Below are 18686 nucleotides of genomic sequence, written 5' to 3'. Positions count from 1 at the left end.
CTTGAAGTTTTTATTATACAGATCTTTCACTTCCTTAGTTAGAGTCACGCCAAGATATTTTATATTATTTGTGACTATTGAGAAGGGTGTTGTTTCCCTAATTTCTTTCTCAGCCTGTTTATTCTTTGTGTAGAGAAAGGCCATTGATTTGTTTGAGTTAATTTTATATCCAGCTACTTCACCGAAGCTGTTTATCAGGCTTAGGAGTTCTCTGGTGGAATTTTTAGGGTCACTTATATATACTATCATATCATCTGCAAAAACTGATATTTTGACTTCATCTTTTCCAATTTGTATCCCTTTGATCTCCTTTTGTTGTCGAATTGCTCTGGCTAGGACTTCAAGTACAATGTTGAATAGGTATGGAGAAAGTGGACAGCCTTGTCTAGTCCCTGATTTTAGAGGGATTGCTTCAAGCTTCTCACCATTTACTTTGATGTTGGCTACTGGTTTGCTGTAGATTGCTTTTATCATGTTTAGGTATGGGCCTTGAATTCCTGATCTTTCCAAGACTTTTATCATGAATGGGTGTTGGATCTTGTCAAATGCTTTTTCCGCATCTAACGAGATGACCATGTGGTTTTTGTCTTTGAGTTTGTTTATATACTGGATTACGTTGATGGATTTCCGTATATTGAACCATCCCTGCATCCCTGGGATGAAACCTACTTGGTCAGGATGGATGATTGTTTTGATGTGTTCTTGGATTCGGTTAGCAAGAACTTTATTGAGGATTTTTGCATCAATATTCATAAGGGATATTGGTCTGAAGTTTTCTATCTTTGTTGGGTCTTTTTGTGGTTTAGGTATCAGAGTAATTGTGGCTTCATAGAATGAGTTGGGTAGAGTACCTTCTGTTTCTATTTTGTGGAATAGTTTGTGAAGAACTGGGATTAGATCTTCTTTGAAGGTCTGATAGAACTCTGCACTAAACCCATCTGGTCCTCGGCTTTTTTTAGTTGGGAGACTATTAATGACTGCTTCTATTTCTTTGGGGGATATAGGGCTGTTTAGATCATTAACCTGATCTTGATTCAACTTTGGTACCTGGTATCTGTCTAGAAACTTCTCCATTTCATCCAGGTTCTCCAGTTTTGTTGAGTATAGCCTTTGGTAGAAGGATCTGATGGTGTTTTGGATGTCTTCAGGATCTGTTGTTATGTCTCCTTTTTCATTTCTGATTTTGTTAATTAGGATGCTTTCCCTGTGCCCTCTAGTGAGTCTGGCTAAGGGTTTATCTATCTTGTTGATTTTCTCAAAGAACCAGCTCCTTTATTGGTTGATTCTTTGAATAGTTTTTCTTGTTTCAACTTGGTTGATTTCACCCCTGAGTTTGATTATTTCCTGCCGTCTACTCCTCTTGGGTGAATTTGCTTCCTTTTGTTCTAGTGCTTTTAGGTGTGTTGTCAAGCTGCTAATGTGTGCTCTCTCTAGTTTCCTTTTGGAGGCACTCAGAGCTATGAGTTTTCCTCTTAGAAATGCTTTCATTGCGTCCCATAAGTTTGGGTATGTTGTGGCTTCATTTTCATTGAACTCTAAAAAGTCCTTAATTTCTTTCTTTATTCCTTCCTTGACCAAGGTATCATTGAGAAGAGTGTTGTTCAGTTTCCACGTGAAGGTTGGCTTTCTATTATTTATTTTGTTATTGAAGATCAGCCTTAGTCCATGGTGATCTGATAGGATGCATGGGACAATTTCAATATTTTTGTATCTGTTGAGGCCTGCTTTGTGACCAATTATGTGGTCAATTTTGGAGAAGGTACCATGAGGTGCTGAGAAGAAGGTATATCCTTTTGTTTTAGGATAGAATGTTCTGTAGATATCTGCCAGATCCATTTGATTCATAATTTCTCTTAGTTTCACTGTGTCCCTGTTTAGTTTCTGTTTCCATGATCTGTCCATTGGTGAAAGTGGTGTGTTGAAGTCTCCCACTATTATTGTATGAGGTGCAATGTGTGCTTTGAGATTTACTAAAGTTTCTTTAATAAATGTGGCTGCCTTTGTATTTGGAGCATAGATATTCAGGATTGATAGTTCCTCTTGGAGGATTTTACCTTTGATGAGTATGAAGTGTCCCTCCCTGTCTTTTTTAATGACTTTGGGTTGGAAGTCAATCTTATCAGATATTAGAATGGCTACTCCAGCTTGTTTCTTCATGCCATTTGCTTGGAAAATTGTTTTCCAGCCTTTCATTCTGAGGTAGTGTCTATCCTTTTCTCTGAGATGAGTTTCCTGTAAGCAGCAAAATGTTGGGTCTTGTTTGTGTAGCCAGTTTGTTAATCTATGTCTTTTTATCGGGGAGTTGAGTCCATTGATATTAAGAGATATTAAGGAAAATTAATTGTTGTTTCCTGTTATTTTTGTTGTTAAAGTTGGCATTTTGTTCTTGTGGCTGTCTTCTTTTAGGTTTGTTGAGGGATTACCTTCTTGTTGTTTCTAGGGCGTGGTTCCTGTCCTTGTATTGGTTTTTTTCTGTTATTATCCTTTGAAGGGCTGGATTCGTGGAGAGATAATGTGTGAATTTGGTTTTGTCGTGGAATACTTTGGTTTCTCCATCTATGTTAATTGAGAGTTTGGCTGGGTATAGTAGCCTGGGCTGGAATTTGTGTTCTTTTAGTGTCTGTATAACATTCGTCCAGGATCTTCTGGCTTTCATAGTCTCTGGTGAAAAATCTGGTGTAATTCTGATAGGCTTGCCTTTATATGTTACTTGGCCTTTTTCTCTTACTGCTTTTAGTATTCTATCTTTATTTAGAGCATTTGTTGTTCTGATTATAATGTGTCGGGAGGTATTTCTTTTCTGGTCCAGTCTATTTGGAGTTCTGTAGGCTTCTTGTATGTTCATGGGCATCTCTTTCTTTAGATTTGGGAAGTTTTCTTCTATAATTTTGTTGAAGATGTTTGCTGGTCCTTTGAGTTGAAAATCTTCATTCTCATCCACTCCTATTATCCGTAGGTTTGGTCTTCTCATTGTGTCCTGTATTTCTTGGATGTTTTGAGTTAGGATCTTTTTGCATTTTACATTTTCCTTGATTGTTGTGCTGATGTTCTCTATGGAATCTTCTGCACCTGAGATTCTCTCTTCCATCTCTTGTATTCTGTTGCTGATGCTGGTATCTATGGTTCCAGATTTCTTTCCTAGGGTTTCTATCTCCAGTGTTGCCTCATTTTGGGTTTTCTTTATTGTGTCTACTTCCCTTTTAGGTCTAGTATGGTTTTGTTCATTTCCATCATCTGTTTGGATGTTTTTTCCTGTTTTTCTGTAAGGACTTCTACCTGTTTGATTATGTTATCCTGTTTTTCTTTAAGGATTTGTAACTCTTTAGCAGTGTTCTCCTGCAATTCTTTAAGGGATTTTTGTGCTTCCTCTTTATTGTCTTCTGCCTGTTTAGCAGTGTTCTCCTGCATTTCTTTAAGTGTGTTATTAAAGTCCTTCTTGAAGTCCTCTATCATCATCAGGAGATATGCTTTTAAATCCGTGTCTAGCTTTTCCGGTGTGTTGGGGTGCCCTGGACTAGGCGAAGTGGGGGTGCTGGGTTCTGATGATGGTGAGTGGTCTTGGTTTCTGCTAGTAAGATTATTACGTTTACCTTTCGCCATCTGGTAATCTCTGGGGTTAGTTGTTATCGTTGTCACTGTTTAAAGATTGGAGCAGAAGCTGTGTTCCACTCACCAGCAGTCCCAAAATCCTGTGGCGGGGGTCGTGGGTAGCTGGCGGGTGTCAGGCAACCCTGCTCTCCCGCTACCCTGGCGCTGATCTGGCCGGATGAGGCCTGTGGCCCTACTCAGGCAGGTTTCTGCTTCCCTAACTAATGCAGTCTCAGGTCCCGCGCAATTGGATTGGAGCAGAAGCTGTGCTCCACTCACCAGAAGTCTTAAGATCCTGTGGCGGGTGTTGTGGGTAGCTGGGGAGTGTCAGCGACCCTGCGCCCCAGCTGCCCCGGTGCTTTTCTGACCAGAAGAGGGTTGTGTCCCTATGTAGGCCGGATTTCTCTCTCCCCAACCAGAGCAGTCTCAGGTCCCGCGTGATTGGACTGGAGCAGAAGCTGTGTTCCACTCATCAGCAGTCCCAAAATCCTGCGGCGGGGGTCGTGGGTAGCTGGTGGGTGTCAGGCAACCCTGTGCTCCCGCTACCCCGGCGCTGATCTGGCCGGATGAGGCCTGTGGCCCTACTCAGGCTGGTTTCTGCTTCCCTAACTAGTACAGTCTCAGGTCCCGCGCAATTGGATTGGAGCAGAAGCTGTGCTCCACTCTCCAGAAGTCTTAAGATCCTGTGGCAGGTGTTGTGGGTAGCTGGCGAGTGTCAGCCGACCCTGCGCCCCAGCTGCCCTGGTGCTTTTCTCCAGATACGTTTTTCTTAACATTACTACTCTAGGAAAATATCAAATAAGTGGCATTCCATTACCCTAGTACTAACTAGGTTAATTGGAAATTTTAAGTTCTTGGTGTTCATGTTATTTTACCAGATTGGCATTTGCAACTCGGAGCACATGCTGTGGCTGGTAGTAAAATCCAAGTTTGCCATGCCTATAGTCTGTATATAAAATGTCAGCTAAATGGTTACTGCACTGGTACCATAGCTACTTTGCTACCAAGTATATGACTAAGCCAAAATCACTTCTATCATTTTGTGCCAAGATACACTGCTGGTGCCTGATATGGAGCGGTCAGTGTTTGGGTGCCTGCTCTTATACCACTGGGGCAGTGATGTATGAGAAGTCTAAGTCACGTTTCAACTGATTGTGACTCATAATTTGTAGACTAGTCATATGCATACAGCTGTCTACATACCATGCCACCCACTCTTCACTTATGCAGGCAGATGTCTGAACCGCGTGCAGCTAGCTCTATTTTAACTGCTTGGCAGCCAGGATATTCTTTGAGAAAAACCACATAAGAGCCAAACCCTGGCCCTTCCATTTTAAATATTTTTATTCAGTCCCTTCTCTGGTTCTTTTCCTCTTACTCTGATTTTTCTTTTAAGACAAAAGCAAAAATGTGAGGGCAGCACATGCGACCAGTTGTCAGAGGATAATCTCCAATGTTTCTTTGTTATAAGCAAGGGTTATTCGGCCTTACAGCATTTGTCTCTTTCTCAGCCCTCCTTGCAGTAAGTGGTTTTGTACACAAGTTTTCAGCACTGGGCATGCCTATGACAGTCATTACTTCACCTCATTGCTTGGCCCTTTAAGCAACCTTGCTAAAAGGTGCTGGTGTGCTCAGTGCTGTCAACTTTAAGTGACTCGGATATATTGCTTTCAAAACCAAGATACACTTATCCTTCATTTTTGAGTTTGATTTCCAAGGAGGGTTGTGCATTCCAGCATTACATCTCCTTCATTTCAAACAACTGCTGGAATATACTCTCATTCTAAAATGCTTCACAAAGCTGTTATGCCTACAATATACAAAGTTTTATATTCTCAAACAAATGGTATTATCTTTATTTGCTAGATTTTCTTAGTCATTTGGGGGGTGCGGACTTTAACAGTTGCTGCTAGTATTTTGATAGTGTTCTACCATTATTTAGTTTTTACATCATACTAGTGTATAGTTTCAGGTCTCACTAGACAATCCTAAATCCACTACATTTCTGTTTGGCTCCAACATTCCACTTAACTTGACTAGCCTAATTTTAACATGCTTGTTGGAGGTCACCAATGTTACTTGTATGATGCTGTCACCATGTGACATCCATAAGGATTTTGGTGTATATCACACTGCATTCAATCAGCTGTGATTGTGCTTAGAAATACTATAGTAACTAGATGCAGTATGAACCTTTTCCATTAACAGTAAGTCAGTGGCTTCAATGTGATTATGGTCCTGCAAGGTGATACTTGCTAAAATATCTAAACATTTTTTGTTGTTGTAACTGAATCATTTTTTTTAATTTATAAAACTGGAAGTGATGAAATGCTGTTGTTTTCATTGTCAACAGTGGTATGTCATTTTATATATGTTCCTATTACGGAACTCTCCTAAAATAAAGTTATTCAGAAAGTGTATGGTGTGTTTTCATGGTCTGTCTCAGAACACTGAATCTTCATTGGTACTTTAAAGAGGCCAGAATAAAGTCATAATTAAGAATGTTAAATTTATTTAAGGCGAGGCAAAATTTAAACAATAAAATGTGTTTTATTCAATCTAACAAGAAGTTGCAAGAGATGATGCCACCTTCAGATTATGAGTTTAGTTGACACAGCAATGCCACACCCCGTCCAATCCAGTGTTCCTTGGGGTGGTCAGAGGGAAGAATCATGGCAATCACGAAATTTGTGGAGTGGCCAGTGGTGGAGAGTGTGCCCCTCCTCTCGCTTGTCTTATACAGTGGAGCAACGTAACTTGGTCGTTTGGGTATGTCTGACTTTTTGCATGGCTTTAGCCACATCTGGAAGAAAGCACAAACACCTCTTTAAGTCAGAGCCATTAAATGGCATGTACTTTAGCTACTGTGATAGTTCCAGAGTAAAGTTATGTCTAAAACCTATGCCCTACATAGATTGTATTTTTTGTCAACAGTGAAATGATTGTTCGAATATAAAGATGCTTAACTATCTCAGAACCAGTATTCAAAGAGAAAACAGCTTGCCTCTGTTAGAATCATACTGCCCACTCCTGTATGCTTTCGATATTATTTGGTTTAATTGGACTAGCCTTGGAAATATTACCATTTTTACTCTTTTTCTACAAAGAAAGTATTCTTAGTGAACTTAATCATAACCCATACTTAGTAGTGGTTTCTTAACAGGTTGTATGCAAAATGTTTTTACAGTAAACAGTTACTTTATAAAATACTGCATTGTGTCAAAATAAAGACTAGTTGCTTAAAAGCATATTACCCAACTGTTCATCACCTCTTCCCTGGGGGTGATTTCTGGTGCTTTTAGTAACAAAACAAAATTCTATATATTTACAAAAGAGACATGCTACTATTTATGCTCAGAATCATATGACTTATTTCTTTAAAACCAATACATTCTGGCAACAGTTATTTTACTTAAATCACCTTCCCATTGTGGATGGATAGTATGCATATTTGCTGTGTTTAACAGCTGTGAGCCAGGCAAGGTGGTTCAATAGAGGCACCTAGCAATTTACCTGCTCCTCTACAAGATCTAAACCAAGCCTGTAGAGTTGAATGACTTTGGGAAAACACTGGAATTCAGTTATCAGAATACAAAACCATTGTAGAACACAGACCTGGGACAGCAGCAAGGCAAGAGAAGCTGCCCACCTGCCACCCAGTTCCATAGCTCTGGGAAGGGCTTACTTCCAGCAAATGTCCCGTACGTCCACTGCCAAGTTACCAGGTACTTCCAAGTGTACAGCCTAAGACGTAAGGCCTGCCTGAATTCAGTCCTTATAGGTTGGCTTCACCCCTCCAGAAGATCTCTAAGGTACTATAGTCAGTAGTCACCCTAAGAGGAGGCCTGACTGACTGGATTGTTCTAAGGGTTAAACACCTTCACAAAGTCTCATCTCAAACCTTGCAGCCATTCTCTACCATCCTGGCTTAGCAGGAGATGTGCTCAACAGGCTGAGATTACTACTACGTGGTGATGAACAGGTGCAATGTAGAGGGAGCCAAAGGTGCCCTCCACAAGAACCTGGGTATAAAGGAGCCTGCCTGTGATAGGATCCCCGATGTCACATGATACCTCAAAGCAAGGGTGAGAAATATTCCACCACCTCCAGCCTATATTGTGTCTGCCAAACAATACCCCTCTGGCTGTAGCCCTGCCCCAGAGGCATTGTCCTGGCAAGTCTCAACAAACAAGTCAGTGCTACAATGACAGTTCAAATGAAATGGAGAGAATAATGTAACTACAGCAGCCCTCAGTGTACACAGCCAAAAGTATAGCTAAGAACTGTCAGACACATATCCCTGCTGTCCTTCCGGGGAGAGCCCTGGGAGAGGGGTTTTGCCTGATCTTGGCCATGACCCACAGACACTCAGTTATTGCTGCTATTGCCATCACACATTATATCTATTACATATATACATAATAGTATTATATATTACTGTTTCTAGAACAATCTGGAAGAAAAGCTCCAGGAGCCAGAGAAATACTTCATCTATCCCCAGGAATGCACAGGCAGGGGCCTACCTGTAATAGTAGATAGCTACTGGGTAGACATACCCAAAGTTGTAGCAAAAAATAAACTACCCCACTGAACCTGTTCTGGGCCCCTACATCAGTTGCCTCACATTTACCTGGTAACTCACGGCTCACAAGGAAAGGTGAGTACTACAGGGGGTGGGAGGAATTTTGACTCCTGTTGCTCCCTGTGAAGCAACTGTACTTGTAGAGTGTCTAATCAAGAGTGCTTAGACCCTTCACTGTTGTTGAGCAGCCAAGACCATTCAAAAAGCGCCCATTCAAAAAGCAGCCAGTATCAACAGTACCTGAGAAGCCCCACCAGCGTTCCCATTATCAGAGGAACTATATAGGGAGCACTCTGCTACCTACTTCATTAATGCCTAAACTGTTCATGTCCCTCTCATGGGTAATCCATAGACAGATGGTCTGCCTCTCTTGAAAGTATGTGCTCTGCCAAAACTTAATAACTACAGTCAAAGAAGCTACAAGGACATTGTAACATTGTACTGCAATACACAGCGGAAAGTGAATTCAGCATAGCATAGTGAACTAACACCCTGATACACATCTTTAAAAGAAAGTCATGTTCTAAGAAGTCTATCCCATATAAGAGACAATCCACTTCACTAGATGCACAGATTTCAACATATACACAAGAAATTTCAAATATTTTAAAATAATAATCTAAAAAATAACTCCCTATTGACAGATTCCAAAGATACTGAGGTTGATGAAATGCCTGATAGATTCTAAAGAATGGTTGTGGGAAAGCTTAGTGATATGTCTGGGGCTAGGGGTGGGGTTTAAGAGAGTTGGTACAGTGTTTTCTTAGCATGCACAAAGCCCTGGGTTCAATCCTCAATACCACGCAAAGCCAGGCTTGGTAGCAATAGACCTGTAACTCTAACATTTGGACGATGGAGGTAGGAGGCTCAGGAATTCAAGGTTGCCCTCAGAATGGAGTTCAAGTTCAGCTTGAGCTGTATGAAACCCTGTATCACACAAAGAAAATCTCAATGACAAATGAGATTCAAGAAGATACACACACACACACAGACACACACAAACAAACAAACAAATTAGAAAGACAATACAGATATGAATGAGGAACTCATCAAACACAGAAAGAAAGATTGCTGTGAGTTCAAGGCCAGCCTGGGCTACACAGTAAGAGTCTCTCTTGAAAGTTGAAGAAAATGTAGGTGTAAGTCTCCAAATCAGACTACCTTAAGCAATTATATTAAGAATATTGAGACAGGTGTGGTGGCACACACCTTTAATCCCAGAACTTGGGAGGCAGATGCAGTGGATTTCTGAGTTCGAGGCCAGCCTGGTCTACAATGTGAGTTCCAGGACAGCCAGGGCTATACAGAGAAACCCTGTCTTGAAAAACCAAGAAAAAAAAAAAAAAGAATATTGATTTTTGGGCTGGTGAGATGGCTCATTTGTTAAGAGCACTGACTGTTCTTCCAGAGGTCATGGGTTCAAATCCCAGGAACCACATGGTGGCTCACAACCATCCTTAATGAGAAACAAATAAAAAACCTACAGGCCAGAGCAAGCAGGGCCCCAGAGAGAGTGGGAGAAAGGGAAGAGGGAAAAATGGAAAAAGAAAAAAGAAAAAAGAAAAAAGAAAAAAGAGAGATCAAGGCAGAATGAAAAGACTACAGATCTTTGTTGAAATGTCTGCAAAATTGATATACTTGAAGGAAAAAAAAAAGACTAAGGACAGAGAAAAATCTGTTCCATTGAATAAGAGCAGATGTGTGTATAGATGGGAGGTCTTAGATTCTGACATTACACACTACACATTACAGTCAACATGCAAAAGTACAAAGTAGGTACGGGGACAGGGCATGTGTTATGCACTTCATGTATTCATCTATGCATGCCCAGAGGTGTCAAACGGATGTGAGACATCTTCCTCTATCATGTTCTTCCATGGCTTTTGAAACAAAGTCTGTCATTTGACTTTGAAGCTCAGTGATGGCTGGCCAGCAAGCTCCAGGATCTGTCTGTCTCCAACTCCTAACATGGTTGCAGGTGTGTGCTGTGCCTGTGGTTTTACATAGGTAATCATATGTGAACTTGGGTTTTCTTGCTATTACAGCTTACCCATGAAGCTGAAATAGTTTTAAATTTTTCAAGTGGGAAATCACAAAATCACATTGAAGAGCAGTCCTGATGGGCACCTACAAGTTCTCAGCAGAAACCCTACACACCAGGACATGGGATAACATATTTGAGTTTGGAAAGAAAATGATTGCTATTCAAGCTACCTATATCCAGCAAAGCTTTCCTGTAGAATTATCAGAATTATCAGAACACAGTCCAAAAATGGAGTCCTGTAAGAAGAATTCTGAGTGCTTGTGAAAAAACTCCAAGAAAATAAGACTTGAATTGTTATTTGTTTGTACACCTCTATGGGTAAACATGTTTTTGCCATGTGGGGCTTGCCCTTGTGACTGTAAATTTTACTAGTGTGGCTCTTCTTAACCCTCAGAGTATAAATTGCTATGAATAAAATTGCCTTTCGCATAAGATATTAGTTCACCTCATTTATCAGCTCCATTCTCCCTGGTCCCACTATCATTAGAGCACTAAACAAGAATGAAAATAGTTCAAGATAAATAAAAAATAAGAAAATAAGAAGAGACAAAGGTCACTGTATAACAATCAAGGAATCAATTCATCAAGAAGATAAATTGTTTGTAAATATTTATGCATGTGATATCAGTTATCAATTTTATAAAACAATGCTACTAGATAAAAATGGAGAATGGGCTTCAATATAACAATAGAAGGGGATGTCAGTACTGCATGCCCACCAATGAACTGTCATCCAAGTTACTCGTCTACACAGAAAGATCAAAGTTAATCCACACGGTAGGTAAATGGATTCTTTACTTACAGTACATTACACCCAAACACTCTAGAAATATGAAAGGCCATGCGATGTGCATCTGCACAGTGTTAGTACACAGCTTTTTTGCTCCCATTTAATTTAGTGCACAACAATCAATTATTTTCTCACCTTACCCCTAGCTTTAGTTACACATTGGTCTTTGTTCTTTCATTTCCTCTTTATTTTTCTTCTCTATTTTTAAAGTCCTTGGTGATTTAATACACTGTATACTGAGTTTGTTATTTATGCCCCTCCACTCCCCTCCAGTGCCCCTTCTCATCTCTCTGCACTTTTCTCTGGTGAAGCCTTTCTTTCCAACGAGCCCCTCCTCCTATATGTTCATACTTTTCCACTCACTGAATTTGTGGTGGCTTATATGAGCATGAGTAGGAAATCACTTACTGAAAAAAGGGACAACTTATCAGTGGCTACACCACTGAAAAGAAAGACTCTCCCTGAGCCATTTATTGTTGTCTCAAGTACCTGAGCCCAAGTGATCAGGAATTCTAACTTAAAATTTTTCTTCACTTTTGTATATTGTTAGGGAGTGCTTTCTTCTCTCTTCTTTTCATGTGTGTTATATATTTGTCCAATACTTATTCACATATGTGTGGGTACACATGTATGTACAGGGACACATGTGTCTATGTGTGTGTGTATGCCTGAGGTTAATGTCTGGAATCTCAATTACAATTTCAGTTTATTTTCTGAAATAGGATCTGTCAATCAAACATAGAGTTCACTGATATACTGGTGTTAATTCTTCATGAAACTAGGAACATCCTATTCCTCTGGGAGCCCAGATGACCCAGAATAGCCAATGAAACCTGAAGCAAAAGCAGCAAGTCTGAAGTCTCCCAATTCCCATTTGGGAATAATGCTCCAAAAGCACTCTAAGGAAAGCATCATGGTGTTTACATACAGATGGCACAGCACATGAAAACAGAATGGAAAACCCATAGAGGTACCCATTCCTGTGCTGCCAACTAACCTGACCAAAGCATCAAACTATATCTCAAAGAAAGATGGCTTCTTTAGAAAAAACATTTTCTTAACATAAGTTAACATAGTTATTTAAGCAAGTTTCTAGAATATTACCCATGTAATTTATTGTAGAATATGGCCAGTCTTTAGAACAAGATTTAAAAGCAAGCTGGCCTTTGACTTATGAAGGCAAAGAGCAAACTAAAACAACAAGCATCTTTTAGGGTTTGACCAAATTAATTTATCTCATAGTAATGAGTAGTCCTTTAGGGTTCTTAGGTCAAAACACAACCACATGGAGGAGCCAGTGACTAAGACCCAGGGGTATCCATTCCTCCCAGATCACTGTACAACCCTTGTTATGGGGGATGGACAAGCTGTAGCTTAACAGTAACATAATTCTCAAAAACACTTTCAACTTAAACTTAAATGAACAATGCACTTTAAGCAAGGAATGGATTTCACTCTTAAGAATTTCTATTCCTCATTGACTTCTTTGTTGAAGAAAAATTATCCGTTTGTAGATGTACTCCCGCTTTCTGTTCCCTGCAAGTTAATTGAGGATGTCCTCAGAAAGGAAAGGAATTGCAATCCAGCCAGCTTCTGAAATAGCAAATGTTTGTTTTGATTTTAGGGTCTCCTATCCTAACCCTTCTCTGCCCAGATCATCATGGTATGTAGAAAAGAGGATCTTTCTAGGTTTCGACTAGCCCCTCCCTTTATGGCTGCTATGATGAGTTTTCACCTGTCTTTAAGCTTCTCACAGAATTCTGTAATTCATGTGACTCTAATAGTCTTTGTTTTATCATACCATCCTGGATGTGCCCTTCATATTATATATAAATATACTTTGTCATGATGTAGTTACACACAGAAAAAATTATATGGCATTGCTCCTCACCATTCATTAATTCTTTATTTCATGAAATATCAAAATTCATTCCTCATCCTATAATCAACCCTGGCAGTGTGTTTACAGTCATTAACTAACATGGAATTTGAGTTGTCTTTATCTCACAACCACATGTCTATAGCTAGACCATGGGAAATTCTGCTTTTTTATTTTCAGCTCTTATAACTATAAACAACTGTACTCTTTATGGTCTATTTTGTGCTCAGTTGTTAACATTCCTTGCTTTGTTGGCATTCCATAGTTTAAAGTGACTTACAGGCCAAAGGCTGCAGCACAGTCCAATGTTACTATGTGCAAGAAGGCCGAGGGATGAGCTTAATCCAGCGAGAGTCACAGTGCTACTGACTGTGTGATAATGTATACTAAACAAGTTTTCTTTAAACAGAAACAGTACAACGGTATATATCAATCAACTAACAGAAATGCAGATACCACAGAACCTAAATCCAGAAGCCCATTAAGAGCAAATATATGCAGTAGTGCAGCATTGGGAACAGCTTTATAGAGCAAAGTTACCATGAACAACAAGAACAGACTGGATGTGCATATATCCATATCCGGGCACATGTGCATGTAACCCTTCTTAAATACTAACCACGGGGACTGTGTCATACAGAACTTTAGGATGTGATTCTGCAAGTTTCTTGGTCTTCCTGTTCCAGGAAGCTCCATCCAAAAACAATCCATGAATGTAAACACCTAAATAACAAAGAAAGAAGTTAGCATTCAAAGATGGTAGGTGACTGAGCCCTGCATCTGAGATTCCTGTCTGGGGAGAGCAGGCCGACATAATGCCCACCATAGCTTCTCAGGTTCTCTTCCTCTCTACCTCCCTTCCCACTATTCAGTGCATTTAATAAATTACTGAGTCCTCCTAGATGAAACTTGCAATTCAGATATTAAGAACTGTGGGTAATATGCCTGGAATCACTGACACTAAACAGTAAATAAACTGCCAGTGGCTTCCTCGATTCCCTGTGACATTTAGTTATCAATTTACTTATTTATCTGTGGAGACAAGGTTTCAAGGGACCCAGACAGGTCTCAATACCCCTGTCTCATCTTCCTAAGTGCTAGTGTTTCATGTCTATGAACACACTGGACACCACTTCACTCTCAGGAAACAGGGCAAGCCTGACTTGTAAGGCCAGTGAACTAGAAGCAGACACACATTAAAGTATATAAAAGGAGAAAGGCAGAGGTTGGGGGAAACTCAGATGGCATCTGTGACCCCCCTTCTCCAGGGGTCCCATTGAGAAAGGAATTTCCTTTGGAAAATCCTAACTTTCTCATTTTTGTTCAAGTAATTGATAAGTAAGATGGAATAAGCAATTTTTTGGCAAAAATGTACAATTATGTTTGTGTGCATATAATATAAACTTAATTTAACAAACATCTGTCCTCAATGATATTACTCTGGGTGGACACACTGATATTTAGTAAAGTGGTTTGCTTAGCTGAAGGCCACTCAGCTAACCTCATTACTAAGCAATTTTGGTGCACCAAGTCAATACATTCGATAAATCTTGTTTTATGTGCTGCTCTACCACCATCAAGATAACGCTGGAGTTTTAGTGCCTGAAAACCTGTTTCCTGAGGTAACAGGTGGATGCAGACTGGTAAAAAGGAAAACAAAGAAGTCTGTCTAATCTCTATGCTCGGTGCATGCAATTCCACAGGTTGAGTATGGGAAATTGACTACTTTAAAAACTTTATGCAATGCTTTCATAACTTAAACATTTTAGCTGGGTCTAAAAATTGTATAAAGTCATTACTTCCACTAGGATGTCAACGGGAATGCTGATATTTTCCTATGTCAGAAGGACACTGAGAGAAGTTAGGAGGGATAAAGTCTTGAATACAGAAGTAACCATAGTTAAAAGTGTCATCAAGACACTTTTAATGAGAATGAATTGTTTTCAAACTTCTTCATGAAGTCTTGAGCATGGTAGGCTGGGAAGGAAACCGTTGTGCATGTGGCCAGAGGGCCTGCTCCTAATGCTACTGTGAAGCATTCGGGGAGGTGTTTAGCCTCCCTGAGCCCAAGTGTCTGCCTCTATGTAATAAAAGACTGTGGTGCCTGTTACTATGAGGATTAGACATAAAGGGCTGGGCACAGATATGTAAGAGAACACTACCACCCTGGGCTTCAGGCTCTTCTCTAGACTTCCCTCTACCTAAAGCCCTTTAGCGCCCTTCCTGTATACTTTGTTTGGAATAGATATTTACCCTTCTTGACATGTTCCTCAATCAAGGTAGCTATGTTGGATTTCATGAGAACAGGTGCTCAGATAGTTTTCTATGGTAGCAACCTATGTGAAGAAGGGATTTTCCAGAGTGGTTGTACGAGCTTGCAATCCCACCAACAATGGAGGAGTGTTCCTCTTTTACTACATCCTCGCCAGGATCTGCTGTCACCTGAATTTTTGTTCTTAGCCATTCTGACTGGTGTGAGGTGGAATCTCAGGGTTGTTTTGATTTGCATTTCCCTGATGATTAAAGGATGTTGAACATTTTTTCAGGTGCTTCTAAGCCATTTGGTATTCTGCAGGTGAGAATTCTTTGTTCAGCTCTGAGCCCCATTTTTAATGGGGTTATTTGATTTTCTGGAGTCCACCTTCTTGAGTTGTTTATATATATTGGATATTAGTTCGCTATCTGATTTAGGATAGGTAAATATCCTTTCCCAATCTGTTGGTGGTCGTTTTGTCTTATTGATGGTGTCTTTAGCCTTGCAGAAGCCTTGCAACTTTATGAGGTCCCATTTGTCGATTCTCTATCTTACAGCACAAGCCACTGCTGTTCAGGAATTTTTCCCCTGTATCCATATCTTCCAGAGTTTTCCCTACTTTCTCCTCTATAAGTTTCAGTGTCTCTGGTTTTATGTGGAGTACCTTAATCCACTTAGATTTGACCTTAGTACAAGGAGATAGGGATGGATCAATTCACATTCTTCTACATGATAACCGCCAGTTGTGCCAGCACCATTTGTTGAAAATGCTCTCTTTTTTCCACTGGATGGTTTTAGCTCCCTTGTCAAAGATCAAGTGACCATAGGTGTGTGGGTTCATCTCTATGTTTCAATTCTATTCCATTGGTCTACTTCTCTGTCACTATACTAGTACCACCCAGTTTTTTATCACAATTGCTCTGTAGTACAGCTTTAAGTCAGGCATGGTGATTACACCAGAGGTACTTTTATCCTTGAGAAGAGTTTTTGCTATCCTAGGTTTTTTGTTATTCCAGATGAATCTGCCGATTTCCCTTTCTAATTCGTTGAAGAATTTAATTGGTATTTTGATGGGGATTGCATTGAATCTGTAGATTGCTTTTGGGAAGATAGCCATTTTTACTATATTGATCCTGCCAATCCATGAGCATGGGAGATCTTTCATCTTCTATGGTCTTCTTTAATTTCTTTCTTCAGAGACTTGAAGTTCTTATCATACAGATCTTCCACTTCCTTAGTTACTACCGGAGGATCCCGCAATACCTCTCCTGGGCATATATCTAGAAGATGTTCCAACCAGTAAGAAGGACACATGCTCCACTATGTTCATACCAGCCTTATTTATAATAGCCAGAAGCTGGAAAGAACCCAGATGCCCCTCAACAGAGGAATGGATACAGAAAATGTGGTACATTTACACAATGGAGTACTACTCAGCTATTAAAAAGAATGAATTTATGAAATTCCTAGGCAAATGGATGTACCTGGAGGGCATCATTCTGAGTGAGGTAACCCAGTCACAAAGGAACTCACATGATATGTACTCACTGATAAGTGGATATTAGCCCAGAAACTTAGGATACCCAAGATATAAGATACAATTTGCTAAACGCATGAAACTCAAGAAGAATGAAGACCAAAGTGTGGGGACACTTTTCCCCTTCTTAGAATTGGGAACAAAACACCCATGGAAGAAATTACAGAGACAAAGTTTGGAGCTGAGACAAAAGGATGGACAATCTAGAGACTGCCATATCTGGGCATCCATCCCATAATCAGCTTCCAAAAGCTGACACCATTTCATACACTAGCAAAATTTTGCTGAAAGGACCCAGATAGAGCTGTCTCTTGTGAGACTATGCTGGGGCCTAGCAAACACAGAAGTGGATGCTCACAGTCAGCTATTGGATGGATCACAGGGCCCCCAATGGAGGAGCTAGAGAAAGTACCCAAGGAGCTAAAGGGATCTGCAATCCTATAGGTGGAACAACAATATGAACTAACCAGTACCCTCCTGGAGCTCCTGTCTCTAGCTGCATATGAATCAGAAGACGGCCTAGTCGGCCATCAATGGAAAGAGAGGCCAATTGGTTGTGCAAACTTTATATGTCTCAGTACAGGGGAACGACAGGGCCAAGAAGTGGGAGTGGGTGGTTGGGGGCGTGGATGGGGGAGCGTGTGGGGGAGTTTTGGGTTAGCACTGGAAATGTAAATGAAATAAATACCCAATAAAAAAGAAGGGATTTTAAAGGTGTACATAATAAAGGAAATAATAAATGAAACAAGGTAGCCTAGAGTTGTTAAGCTTGAGATTCAGAAGTATGCACATCCCAAATGCATTGATAACAGGGACTCTGGAGAATGATGCCATCTGCTGTTGGGGAAAGTACAATTAGTTGTAGCATGGCGTGTGTCCCAGAGTGTCTGCCTCCCTGTGTGCTTTTTGTCTCTAAATATATTTCCACAGTTAAGTATAGGTATTAAAGTGGTGTGAAATCTTGTGCTAGTTTCCATAAGCCTGTAGTGAGTTTCAGTTCTGTGGTGTACTTCCACTACAGCAGTTGAGGTCCAGGTGCTGCTAGAGACTGAGTAGGGAAAGATGAAGTCAGGCAAGATGATATTTTTTGCATCTGTATTGTCACAGAAGATAGACAACCAAAGGAAACACGTGACTCACTGTTGAGTGGACTAATGTTGCCAACTACATAAGATGACTGGATGAGAGCAGAAAGGCAAGATAACAAGCTGGCCTGGCACAGAGCCCTCACAAATGGAGGAGGAGGTGGTGGTGGTGGTGGAGGAGGAGGAAGAGGAAAAAGTCATAGGATTCTGACTGGGAGCTGGTAGTTATTTACTGAAATAAATTATAAGTTCTACATATCTAGAGAAACTAACGTAGAGATAGCATGTTGGCAGTTCTGGATACAGCCTTCTGAGTCACAGAGGAAGCATCTAACAAGGAGGTCTTCAAAGATATAAAAATGGATGAGTTCTCCTAGGGAGAGGATGAATAAAGTAAACACAAATTGTTCAAGGACTTTGTTCTTAGAGACTCCAATAGCTGAAGAATAAGCCAGCAAGAAGCATAAATGTGGAAAATAAGGAAATAAAAAAACAACCAAAACCAGGAGATAACATCGTCAAGACAAAGGTAATAAACTGTGTCTAGGGAGATAAACACATCAGGAGAAATTGCCAAGAAGTTTAGATGAAGGCCAGAGGAGATTCATCAACAGGGAAACTGCACTAACTCTGAAGAGAAAGGCTTCTATGGGGTGGTGAGGATGCAAGGTAGAAGGAAAACAGCTGAGAACTCAGCTTGCATGTAAAGACATTCTTCTGAGATATTGTGCAATTAGGAAGCAGGGATACAGGACAGCAGTGGATATCAAGATGACAGAAAAGTTCATTGATTGCTTCTAAGATGTGAGATGCCAGAGCATGCTGTGTGTGGCTATGGATTGTCCATTTCTGAGTTCAAAGATTCTGCAAAGAGGAGGTACCATTAAAGTAACAAAGCTGTAGAGCAGGAAAGAAAGGTAGTCTGGA

At 40.3% G+C, this 18686-nt stretch overlaps 1 protein-coding gene across 1 annotated transcript in view; it reads right to left on the bottom strand.

Moving 5' to 3' along the window:
* Positions 1–6119: 6119 nt before the first annotated feature.
* LOC110287785 (dynein axonemal heavy chain 7) overlaps positions 6120–18686 on the bottom strand; it is a 280721-nt gene continuing 268154 nt past the window's right edge. The window contains exons 64-65 of the mRNA XM_085832216.1: positions 13503–13606; positions 6120–6391 (exon numbers count right to left, since the gene is read on the bottom strand). Coding sequence (XP_085688342.1) covers positions 6185–6391; positions 13503–13606 — 311 coding nt within the window. The 3' untranslated portion in view covers positions 6120–6184. The remainder of the gene's footprint in view (positions 6392–13502; positions 13607–18686) is intronic.

Source organism: Mus caroli, unplaced genomic scaffold (genome assembly GCF_978045245.1).
Source record: "Mus caroli unplaced genomic scaffold, Mus_caroli_1 scaffold_1, whole genome shotgun sequence".
Taxonomy (NCBI): domain Eukaryota; kingdom Metazoa; phylum Chordata; class Mammalia; order Rodentia; family Muridae; genus Mus; species Mus caroli.
This window is presented reverse-complemented; position numbering and strand designations above follow the sequence as displayed.